Source organism: Eptatretus burgeri, chromosome 7 (genome assembly GCF_056783735.1).
Source record: "Eptatretus burgeri isolate ZD-2024b chromosome 7, Ebu_testis_v1, whole genome shotgun sequence".
Taxonomy (NCBI): domain Eukaryota; kingdom Metazoa; phylum Chordata; class Myxini; order Myxiniformes; family Myxinidae; genus Eptatretus; species Eptatretus burgeri.
Window position 1 is genome coordinate 63,413,775 of NC_140967.1, and position 12,501 is coordinate 63,426,275.

Genomic DNA, 12,501 nt, shown 5'->3' on the forward strand with positions numbered 1-12,501 from the left:
TATTATTGAAATCTCTTTTCAGGGAAATGTGAATGCAGAGGGCCCTTAACAGGCAGCAATGCAGGGATCACAAGTCTGGACTTTGACATTACGGTGATTATAATTTTTATCCCCCGCCGCGTGACGGAAGGGGGATATTGTTGTCCGTCCGGGCGTCAACATTTATAGCTGTGAGTGCGATAACTCATAAACTGTTCGCCATATCGATTTGAAATTTGAGTCACACATGTACCACCTGAAAAGGAAGAACCCTATTGATTTTGGGCGTGGCCGGATCCAAGATGGCTGACTGGGGCGGCCATCTTGAAAAAAATGTTTTTTTGTAATAAATGGAAAACCGCTTATCTGATTTCAATTATTTTTGGTTACTATGTTCCTCACCCCTGGGGAACTTTTTTGAGATGATGACCAAATGGTGTCTTGTTTCCAATTCACCTCCCTCATTATCTGGAATATGTATGACCTTTTTCATTCAATGGCGGGAGATTCCCCATCTCTGATGGTATATTTATATATCTCCACCACCGAATCAGGATACGAGAATTATTTATTTTTCAAAGTGATTCTTCACCATTGAGAGATTGGGCCAAAAACGATATATAGCATGATATTTCAAAAATGTATTGGGCCCAATATGTTCTCTGGTATCAGTCATTAAATGGTGGAGGTATGTGCTCTACCAAGTGCCCTTCTAGTTTACTATGTTCTTTTGTATGACACATTTGACGTTAGAGAGAGACAGACAGACACAGAGAGATTTGCTTATGGTAGATTATTTGTGAGTTCTATAAGATTCCTTTCTTTGGTGGGTCCAAAATTGTGATTAAATTATTTGCGATTAAACTTGAGTGCTGTGTTTGCAGAAATGTATGTGCAAGACCTGGCTTCTACAGAATAGTGCTGAGGTCGCCTACTTACCTTTCAGCTATATAGGGTTTAATTCTTGGCCGCCGATAAACTGTCGGATTAGTTATTTTCTGGCAGGGTGTTGTTACATCACAAAGTGAGCCATCCCTTGGATGGACGTTTAGTTCGGTGCCCCATCTGTGAGCATTAGTTGGTGGATGTTATCGATCCCACAGTGTCTCTCGACAGAGTAGCCGAGGTACTGCCGCCCCCCTGAAGATATTCCGTATTCCTGCCGAAACCAGCTCCAGTCAAACATCTGCTTCTTGACTTGTATCAAGTATATGTCCTCTATGAGTTACTGATTCCTTTTAATAGGAAATGGTGGAAGGAGGAAATGTGTGTGACATGTGGAAACTCTTTGCAGGGTTCCTTCGTGCTCGCTGCTGCCAGTGATTTTGCAAGTCGTATTTGGGGAATTGAAGACTTTCGTTTACGAGTGAGTCCCTCAAATTTCTTTTTTTTGTGTGTGTATTTGTTTGTCCATAGGTAGACGTTTATTTTTCTACACCACCAACCCACAGGCTGATTAATTTTCAAAACCCAGAAGTACTTTTGTAAAAAATGCAGCACTGGATCAATTGGTTATGGCTCTCTCTCCTGTGTCTGATTTTACTTTTGTTATAGCTTTGCCAAATCTTTTGTGTGCTTTGTTAACAAAATGTTTCCTTCTCTGTTTCCAGCACACATTAACAGGACACAGTGGCAAAGTGCTGAGCGCAAAGTTTATGCCTGATGGCGTAAGGGTTGTTTCTGGCAGTCATGACAGAACCCTGAAGCTTTGGGACCTTCGCAGTCGTGCCTGTGAGTCTCATGGGATGGATCACGGGTTAATTCTGCAAGCAGAGCTCTCAGCTGTTACTTGGTCACTGGAGACGATAGAACAGAAATTATTTTCACAATTCCTTCCTTGAGTGAAACCAAGAGAATCACCACGTGCACGTTTTAGGTACTCGTACGATCTTCGCTGGTTCGAGCTGCAATGATGTGGTCTGCACAGAGCAGTGCGTCATTAGTGGACACTTTGACAAGAAGATTCGCTTTTGGGACACCAGGTGAGAATGTGGAAACATGGGCAACTACTGGCTTCATGGACTGCAGCAAAAATCCAAACATGGTCTGAGATATTTGGACAAATTGAGTGAACTTAGATGGGATGACCATGCATTCCCTCTCTTGCTTTCCTCTTCACTTTCTGTGCTCCAGAGCTGAATCCACTCGTGCAGAGCTGACATTTGCAGGTCGTGTGACCTCTTTGTGTATCAGTCCCGACCACTCGGATTTGCTCAGTTGTTCAAGGGATGACAACCTCTACATCACTGATCTCCGTACCATGAAGAACAAGCTGATTTTAACGTATGTTTAATGAATGGGAAAAGGTAATTGCTATAATGACATATATATATATATATATATATATATATATATATATATATATATATATATATATATATATATATATATATATATATATATATATATATATATATATATATATATATATATATATATATATATATGTATATATGTATATATATATATGTATATATATATATATATATATATATATATATATATATATATATATATATATATATATCTATCAAAGGAATCCATGGTAAATTCTCCAACCGTTAATTGAACAAACAATGACTCTATCATTGTTATATATATATATATATTTTTTTTTTTTTTTTTTTTAACGAATCTACGCCCGCTCGGCGTGCGAGTGACCGCGTTAACTAATAACGGCTGCTTGCCCACCGAACGGACAATTCAGTTGTGACTTTGTGGAACAATGCCAGAAACCAGTCACGGGTGGGTTTTTAATCCCACCACGGCCCAGTCCGTATTCTACCCGCGCGAAATAGGGTCAATCGCCGCATATCAATATACCTAAATACCCGCGTGGGTAACCTACCGAGGGACCGTACCTTGGCAAAGGCCTGCTTGGACACGAACCGCTTAAGCGGTCCGTTCCGTTCTGGGATAACCGAGTGGGTATTATCGCCAGACCTCGCCGGACCCGATTCTATTTATCGGTTATTTAAAAACCAACTAGTATTGCGAGAGCGAGATAGCGGTTCAATGGGGGAAAATGACGTGACGAACGGGTAACATTCACACAACGACATTTATTTATACACACGTATACAAACAATCATGCAGCCATGCAGGTAAGCAATGAAAAACACTTACACAGTCAACAAAAGCAAAACACGCATGCAGTTGTTTTATGAAGACTGCGGGACGGGGACAAAGACATGGGCAAGGCGAAGCACTACAACCGTCTATGGTTAATTATATACAGTCACTTAACAGGTTTTTACTTGCAAGACACAGCGCCACAACATGCATTCCAAAGCAAAACCCCAGGAAAACGACCACCCCCATCGACAGGGGAGTCAGACTGGGCCCGTGGGCCTTTATAACGTCGATCCGTGTAGACCGCAGAGGCTCCGCGAGGTGGCGCAGGTTACCTTCCTCACTGGGCGACCCACGACGCTCCTTCCCCACGGCAGCTAGCGTAACCGCGGTCCAGCTCAAGCTTGGTGGTACGGGCCCCGGCCGGCAACGCCTGAGAGGAACGAACGGGCCTTCGCTCTTTTTGAGTTGATGCTCTCTTTAAGAGCCCGTCCGTCCCTCGCGCTGCTCGGACTGTCCCGAAGCCCTATCACCTCGGACCGTTCGGAGCTGGTTGTCGAGTTCTCTCCGGCTCGTACACGAGCGCGCAGGTCTGCGCGGCACAGCAGGCAGGGCTGCGCTCCCAGCTCGCGTCTCCTCCTGGTGTCCGAACCTCTCCACCGACTGAGACTCCAAGCGCCAGGCTCCAGACTTCCGCGCAGCTCCTCGACCTCTCCAGACTCGCCTCCAGACCCAACTTGACTTGTTGAACTGGCGCTCTGCGCGGCCTTTTATATGGCTGGTGAGACGAGATCTGATCTCCGCCCTCTCACCTCTGACCTCTGCGCGGAAAGTGGACGTCGTGGAAATCACCTACCCCTGGATCCGATTCCCCGAGAGCGAGCCGACGGGTTTGAAATCATCACCCTTCGACCCCCACAGGCCCTGCGCCTTTCTCTCCTGTGATCCGTTTTCCGAGGCAAAGCTTCCACACAGAGCGGACGTGGTAGAAATCACCAGATTTGCTCGATGAGCGAACCCCCGCGTGTGCCTGCAGCGATGCTGTTCGCTGGGAACTCGCCGTGGACGTCGCAAAGATGGCGGCGTTTGTGGGCGAAGGTGAGGCGATGTTTGTGGTGTGGAGATGTTGACGGTTGCTGGTAGAGTGGTGAGGATGTCGTGATTGTTGAGAGGCAGGTGTGGTTGTGGTTGTGAAGCGGTCGATGAGAGTGATGTTGGTGGTTGGTCCAAAACAACGATAGTGAAAGAAAAATGGCTATCTCAAAGATCACAGCCCTGTGACACGAATAAATCCCATTAAACAACGGTGGGGAAATCTAACTGAACACGGACTTATCAATCTAACTGAACTAAGGACCTTTATGGTGTTCTGCGAATTTCCACTGCAGTAACAATATATATATATATATATATATATATATATATATATATATATATATATATATATATATATATATATATATATATATATATATATATATATATATATATATATATATATATATATATATATATATATATGTTTTTCTTTCAGCCTGGTGTTGGCGCAGTGGTAAGGGCAGTGGCTTGGGACCCAAGAGGTCCTGAGTTCAAGCCCCGTTGGGACACTGAATTAATATATGTATGTATATGTGTATATATATATATATATATATATATATATATATATATGTATTTATATAATGTATATATATATATATATATATATATATATATATATATATATATCTATATCTATATATATATATATAAATATATATAAACCAAGTCGAAAACACCAGGGGGTTGACCCAGCCTGCCATCCTTCCGAGGTCGGCGAAATGAGCACCAGTTGTACTGGGCCCGGTGTATGCCCCGGTTAGAATAGGTGTACCATATCCCTGTGTGTCGTAAGAGGCGACCAGGGTTGCGTCAGGAAGGGCATCCGGCGTAAAAACCTATGCCAAATCATTATGCGGACAACAAAACGAATTTCCATACCGGATCGGTCGAGGCCCGGGTTACCAACGACCGCCACCGGTACCGGTGGTCAGCAGGGTACCAGTGGAAATTGTGCTACTGCTGGGCGAAGGAGGAGAAGGAGACGGGGAAGGCGAGTCCGGAGGCAGTGGGAGAGGGGGAAGGGTAGAAGTGTGGAGGTGAGAGTTGGAACTCTGAATGTTGGGACGATGACTGGCAAAGGGCGAGAGTTGGCTGATATGATGGAGAGAAGAAAGGTGGACATACTGTGTGTACAAGAGACCAAGTGGATGGGGAGTAAGGCGAGGAGCATTGGAGGTGGTTTCAAACTGTTCTACCATGGTGTGGATGGGAGGAGAAATGGTGTCGGGATAATCCTGAAGGAAGATCATGTCAAGAAGGTATTGGAGGTGAGGAGGGTGTCTGACCGAGTGATGAGTGTGAAGTTGGAAATTGAAGGGGTGATGATGAATGTCATCAGTGCATATGCCCCACATATGGGGTGTGAGATGGAATATAAAGAAGATTTCTGGAGTGAGTTAGATGAAGTGGTGGAGAGTGTATCCAAGGATGAAAGAGTGGTGATTGGAGCAGATTTCAATGGACATGTTGGGGAAGGGAATAAAGAGGATGAGGAGGTGATGGGGAGGTACGGTCTCAACAAGAGAAATGTGGAAGGGCAAATGGTGGTAGAGTTTGCAAAAAGAATGGAAATGGCAGTGGTAAACACGTATTTCAAGAAGAAGGAGGAACACAGGGTGACATACAAGAGTGGAGGAAAGTGCACACAGGTGGATTACATCTTAAGTAGGAGATGCAACCTGAAAGAGATTAGTGACTGTAAGGTTGTGGCAGGGGAGAGTGTAGCTCGACAGCATCGATTGGTGGTCTGCAGGATGACTTTCGAGGTGAGGTTGAGGAAGAGAGTGAGGGCTGAACCAAGGACCAGATGGTGGAAGCTGAAGGAGGAAGACTGTTGCGTGAAATTTAGGGAGGAGGTGAGACAGGCGCTGGATGGTGGTAAAGATGGGTGGGATGATTGGGCAACGACAGCAGAAGTTGTGAGGGAGATAGCGCGGAAGGTACTTGGTGTGACATCTGGACAGAGGAAGGAAGATAAGGAGACTTGGTGGTGGAATGAGGAAGTACAGGAAAGTATAAGGAAGAAGGGGTTGGCTAAAAAGAAGTGGGATAGTCAGAGAGATGAAGAAAGTCGGCAGGAGTACAAGGAGTGGCGTCGAAAAGCAAAAAGAGAGGTGGCAAAGGCCAAGGAAAAGGCATATGACGAGCTGTATGAGAAGCTGGATACAAAAGAAGGGGAAAAGGATTTATACCGATTGGCAAGACAGAGGGACCGAGCTGGGAAGGATGTGCTGCAGGTTCGGGTGATAAAGGACGCAAATGGGAATGTGCTGACGAGCGAGGAGAGTGTGTTGAGAAGGTGGATGGAGTACTTTGAGGAGCTGATGAATGAAGAAAATGAGAGAGAGAGAAGGTTGGAAGAGGTGGAGATAGTGAATCTGGAAGTGGGGTGGATCAGTAAGGATGAAGTGAGGACTGCTATGAAGAAGATGAAAAGTGGAAAGGCGGTTGGCCCAGATGGTATACCAGTGGAGGCATGGAAGTGCTGAGGAGAGATGGCAGTGGGGTTGTTAACCAGATTGTTTAATAAAGTCTTGGAAAGTGAGAGGATGCCGGAGGAGTGGAGATTAAGTGTACTGATTCCGATTTTCAAGAATAAGGGTGATGTGCAGAGCTGTGGAAATTACAGAGGGATAAAGTTGTTAAGCCACACCATGAAGTTGTGGGAAAGAGTAGTGGAAGCTCGGTTGAGAGGAGAGGTGACGATCTGTGAGCAGCAATATGGGTTTATGCCAGGAAAGAGCACCACTGATGCGATGTTTGCTTTGAGAATGTTGATGGAGAAGTACAGGGAAGGCCAGAAAGAGTTACATTGTGTGTTTGTGGATTTAGAGAAAGCTTATGATAGGGTGCCAAGAGATGAGTTGTGGCATTGTATGAGGAAGTCGGGAGTGGTGGAGAAGTATGTGAGGATCGTGCAGGATATGTATGAGGACAGTGTGACAGCGGTGAGGTGTGCGGTAGGAATGACGGACCGGTTTAAGGTTAAAGTGGGATTGCACCAAGGATCGACTCTGAGCCCTTTCCTGTTTGCAATGGTGATGGACAGGTTGACGGACGAGATCAGACTAGAGTCTCCATGGACCATGATGTTCGCGGATGACATCATGATCTGTAGGGAGAGTAGGGAGCAGGCTGAATCGAGCCTTGAGAGGTGGAGGTACGCACTGGAGAGAAGGGGAATGTTAGTCAGTAGGAGTAAGACGGAGTATATGTGCGTAAATGAGAGGGAGGGTGGTGGTATGGTGCAGTTGCAAGGAGTTGAGGTGGGGAAGGTGGATTGGTTTAAATACTTGGGATCAACTGTCCAAAGTAACGGAGAGTGTGGGAGAGAAGTGAAAAAGAGAGTGCAGGCAGGATGGAGTGGGTGGAGAAGAGTTGCAGGAGTGATTTGTGACAGAAGGGTAGCTGCAAGAGTGAAGGGGAAAGTATATAAGACGGTAGTGAGACCAGCTATGTTGTATGGTTTGGAGGCGGTGGCGCTAACTAAAAGACAGGAAGCAGAGCTGGAGGTGGCAGAGTTAAAGATGCTGCGATTCTCGTTGGGAGTGACGAGGATGGATAGGATAAGAAATGAGTGTATTAGAGGGACAGCGCAGGTAGGACGGTTTGGAGACAAAGTGAGAGAGGTGAGATTGAGATGGTTTGGACATGTGCACAGGAGGGAAACGGAGTATATCGGGAGAAGGATGTTGAAGATGGAGCCGCCAGGCAGGAGGAGAAGAGGAAGGCCAAAGAAGAGGTTCATGGATGCGGTGAGGGCGGACATGCGGGTGGTTGGAGTGTCAATGGAAGATGTGGAGGATAGAGCAAAATGGAGACAGTTGGTCCGCTGTGGCGACCCCTAGCGGGAGCAAGCCGAAAGAGGAAGAAGAAGATATATGTTTTTCTTTCATTATTATATATTTAATTATTGTTATTGTACATATTTGATAACTGCCATTAAATTATCCATTTAATTTAATTTGCTTGTGTCTGTGTATCTGATGTGGGTTGAGTCCAACTTGTGTGCCTCCGTCCATTACCGCCATTTCTTTCTCGCGTGCGCATTAATCTCCGGGAGTCTCGGTTGTAAGCCTCTAAGGGAGAACTGTTTGGCCATCCATCAAAGTGGGGGCTAAACCCCTAGACACGCCAATATATATATATATATATATATATATATATATATATATATATATATATATATATATATATATATATATATATATATATATGTCACTTTCGAACCACTGACTGATATTAATGATTTCCACTGACTGACTGACATTCTGGGTGATGAAAAAGCTGAAATTTGTCGTGCCAATGGACATTGGCCATTGAAGCCGGTACACCGGGAAAAAAATCACATAATCGTCGTACAACATTCATAAATGAAATTATAAATAAATGAAAAAAAAATGGGGAAGCACGGTGATTTTGTATGCTGATGGACTTCGAAGCCGATACACAGAGAAAAATCACAGAATCGTCGTACAACTTTCATGTATGAAAATATTAAATAGAAAAAAATAATGAAAATGAACAAATGAAAAATCAAATTCAGGTGAGGGACCTGAGACAATGGGGAAACACGGTTCTTATGCTTACACAATGTGTAAGCACACCCCTCCTGTGTGTGTGTATATTTGTATGTACATATATATATATAGTTACGTTTGTGGGGGTTGGGTGGTTAGATATTACCATCAAACAGATGGGAATGTATAATGCAGCATGGTCCGTGTGCGAGTGGATTGCCATCTCGATGTATAAGGGGGGAAACGTAAGCTTAAGCATTGCCTTCTTTGCCTGTCCACCATACAGGGGATGGTGGTGGTAACAATTAGTTAGAGAATATGGTTAAGGAAATTGTGTGTAAAGCCCCTATGTAAACCTCTGCCGGGGGGCGGCGGGGGGCTTGGCACGAAAGAGGCGGGGTGGAGCGATGGATCACCTCCCAAGTGGCGGAGCGGTGGATTGCCTCCCAAAAAGGGGCGGAGCAATGAATCGCCTTCCAAAAAGGGGTTTAGCATGGCCAATAAAAAAGGTGAGGGGAGGGCCAAAATCGGCAGTTGGGGGAGAGAGAGAACGTCAGAGGGTGTTGGGGGAGAGGGAGTACTTTAGAGGGAGTTGGGGGAGAGAGAGAATGTTAGAGAGAGTTGTGGGAGTGAGAGAACATTGGAGGGAGTTGGAGAGAGGGAGCGTTGGAGAGAGTTGGGGGCGAGAGAGAATTTTGGAGGGAGTTGTGGGAGTGAGAGAACATTGGAGGGAGTGAGAGAGAGAGAGAGAGAGAGAGAGAGAGAGAGAGAGAGAGAGAGAGAGAGAGAGAGAGAGAGAGAGAGAGAGAGAGAGAGAGAGAGAGAGAGAGAGAGAGAACGTTGGGGGAGAGAGAAAACATTGGGGGGGTGGGGGGAGAGAATGTTGGATAGAGTTGGAAGGGGGGAGAGAGAGAACGTAGGAGGGAGTTGGGTGGGGGGAGGAGAGTGAACATTGGTGGGAGTTGGGGGAGAGAGAGAACGTTGGAGGGAATTAGGGGAGAGAGAGAACGTCAGAGGGAGTTGGGGGAGAGAGAGAACGTCGGAGGGAGTTGGGGAAAGAGAGAATGTTGGAGGGTGTTGGGTGCGAGATAGAATTTTGGAGGGAGATATGGGTGTGAGAGAACATTGGAAGGAGTTGGAGAGAGAGAACATTGGAGGGAGTTGGATAGAGAGAATGTTGGAGGGAGTTGGGGGAGAGAGAGAGAACGTTGGAGGGAGTTGGGAGAGAGAGAGAGAGAGAGAGAGAGAGAGAGAGAGAGAGAGAGAGAGAGAGAGAGAGAGAGAGAGAGAGAGAGAGAGAGAGAGAGAGAGAGAGAGAGAGAGAGAGAGAGAGAGAGAGAGAGAGAGAGAGAGAGAGAGAGAGAGAGAGAGAGAGAGAGAGAGAGAGAACGAACGTACGTTGGGGGAGAGAGAAAACGTTGGGGGGGTGGGGGTGGAGAGAATGTTGGGTCAAGTTGGAGGGGGGGGAGAGAGAACGTTGGAGGGAGTTGGGGGAGTGAGAGTACATTGGAAGGAGTTGGAGATAGAGAACGTTGGAGGGAGTTGGAGAAAGAGAATGTTGGAGGGACTTGGGGAGAGAGAGAGAGAGAGAGAGAGAGAGAGAGAGAGAGAGAGAGAGAGAGAGAGAGAGAGAGAGAGAGAGAGAGAGAGAGAGAGAGAGAGAGAGAGAGAGAGAGAGAGAGAGAGAGAGAGAGAGAGAGAGAGAGAGAGAGAGAGAGAGAGAGAGAGAGAGAGAGAGAGAGAGAGAGAGAGAGAGAGAGAGAGAGAGAGAGAGAGAGAGAGAGAGAGAGAGAGAGAGAGAGAGAGAGAGAGAGAACGAGAGAGAACGAGAACGCTAACGCTGGAGGGAGTTGGGGGAGAGAGAGAGAGGGATAGAGAGAGAATAAGAGAGAGAGAACGTTGGGGGGAGAGAAAACATTGGGGGGTGGGGGGAGAGAATGTTGGATCGATTTGGAGGGGGGAGAGAGAGAACGTAGGAGGGAGTTGGGGGAGGAGAGTGAACATTGGAGGGATTTGGGGGAGAGAGAACGTCGGAGGGAGTTGGGGAGAGAGAGAATGTTGGAGGGAGTTGGGGGCGAGAGAGAATTTTGGAGGGAGTTGTGGGAGTGAGGGAACATTGGAAGGAGTTGGCGAGAGAGAACGTTGGAGGGAGTTGGGGGAGAGAGAGAACGTTGGAGGGAGTAAGAGACGAGAGAGAGAGAGAGAGAGAGAGAGAGAGAGAGAGAGAGAGAACGAGAGAGAGAGATGGAGATGGAGATGGAGATGGAGATGGAGATGGAGAGAGGGAGAACGAGAGAGAGAGAGAGAACGAGAACGAGAACAATGGAGGGAGTTGGAGACAGGATTTGAGAAGAGTTGAGAGAGCAAGCATTGGTAACGACTGAGGGGAAAGTTGGTCTGAGGAGAAGGCGGAGAAGTCTGGGAACGTGATGTGGAGTTGTTAGCGTATGCGAGAGTGAGAGGGGAGCTTTATGTGAGGGGGTAATCCTGCCTGCCTGCCTCTGGCCGTGTTCGTCGCCCAAAGGCCTTTTTGTCACCCAAAAGCCTGTTCGTCACCGGGGTCCTGTGTATGACCCTCCTGTCGATCTCATCGTCCTGTGATCGTCTGGATGCCTCATTGTTTGCTTGCTTCATCCTCTGCTCACCTCCTCAAGCCTCCTCATCATCTGGCCGTCCCACTGCCAAAAAGCTGAGTCCCCCCCGTTTTTTTCTCCCCACCCTGTCTGTGACTGAGTCCGGAGTGTGGCGCCGAGTTCTTTAGATTCATTCTTCCCATTTGTACATAATTATTTATTTATTATCGATTCTGTTCTTCCCTACCACAAAACTCAGTTGTCTCCTATGTCATGTTCAATCCTCCCTGGTTCTTTTTAGCTGCGTCGCGTTGCGAACGCTGGCTTTAAGAGAGCTCCACGTTGTTCTTCTTGTTCTTGTTCTTGTTCTTCTTCTGGTGAAGACAAAACCTTTATGACACAGCTCTTGGACACATTTGTCCTTGTTATTATTGATTGTGTTCAACCTTCCCTGTGCGCCGCCGCCATTAATTTGGAATGCCTCATTTGAGCCGCTCGGGACATCATGGGACTTCAACCTCCCGCCTCTGAGCTCGATGTTAATTCAACCGTCAACGATACAATATATATGTGTATTTTTACAATATATATGTGTGTGTGTATATATATATATATATATATATATATATATATATATATATATATATATATATATATATATATATATATATATATATATATATATATATATATATATCATAAACTCTTACAGTCCAATTTACTGTATGTATAATAGTGTAGTTATGCCTCCGCTAATGAAGTCGCTTTTGCTGGAGGCATTATGTTTTTGGGTCGTCCGTGCGTCCGTGGTAGGTTTTCGTTACTGAGATAACTTAAATATGGCTGAAGGGATCCAAGTCAAACTTGGTATAAAGATATATTATGATGCAAAGATCAACTGATTAGATTTTGGCATGAAAAGGTCAAAAGTCAGAGGTCGTGTCAGGTAACATGTGATACTTGAACAGCTGAAGGAATTTAAATCAAACTTGGTGAAATATTATCGTGATATAATAATGTGGACTGAGGCATATCAGTCGACATCAAATTACGTCTTGTTTTTTTTCATGAAACTTGTTGATTTTGCTGACAGACCTTTTTCATTGGTATAGGGGAGATGGGTTCAAGTGTGGAGCTGATTGGACAAGAGCAGTTTACAGGTAGCAGGACAACTTTTACTCATGATTTATCAATTGAAATACAGCTGATGTTTTTGGGTTTTTTTCTCCAAAAATGATGAGGCTCATGGAGGGACT

The 12,501-nt window shown here is 45.6% G+C and overlaps 1 protein-coding gene across 2 annotated transcripts in view; it reads left to right on the plus strand.

Moving 5' to 3' along the window:
• Positions 1–12,501, plus strand: part of LOC147023411 (autophagy-related protein 16-1-like) — a 90,032-nt gene that overhangs the window by 68,818 nt on the left and 8,713 nt on the right. Inside the window, exons 11-16 of one of the 2 annotated variants that reach the window (XM_085888793.1) lie at positions 23–93; positions 1,274–1,345; positions 1,590–1,710; positions 1,856–1,961; positions 2,113–2,262; positions 12,358–12,405. In XM_085888793.1, coding sequence (XP_085744919.1) covers positions 23–93; positions 1,274–1,345; positions 1,590–1,710; positions 1,856–1,961; positions 2,113–2,262; positions 12,358–12,405 — 568 coding nt within the window. The remainder of the gene's footprint in view (positions 1–22; positions 94–1,273; positions 1,346–1,589; positions 1,711–1,855; positions 1,962–2,112; positions 2,263–12,357; positions 12,406–12,501) is intronic. The other variant, XM_085888794.1, reaches the window with a different exon arrangement.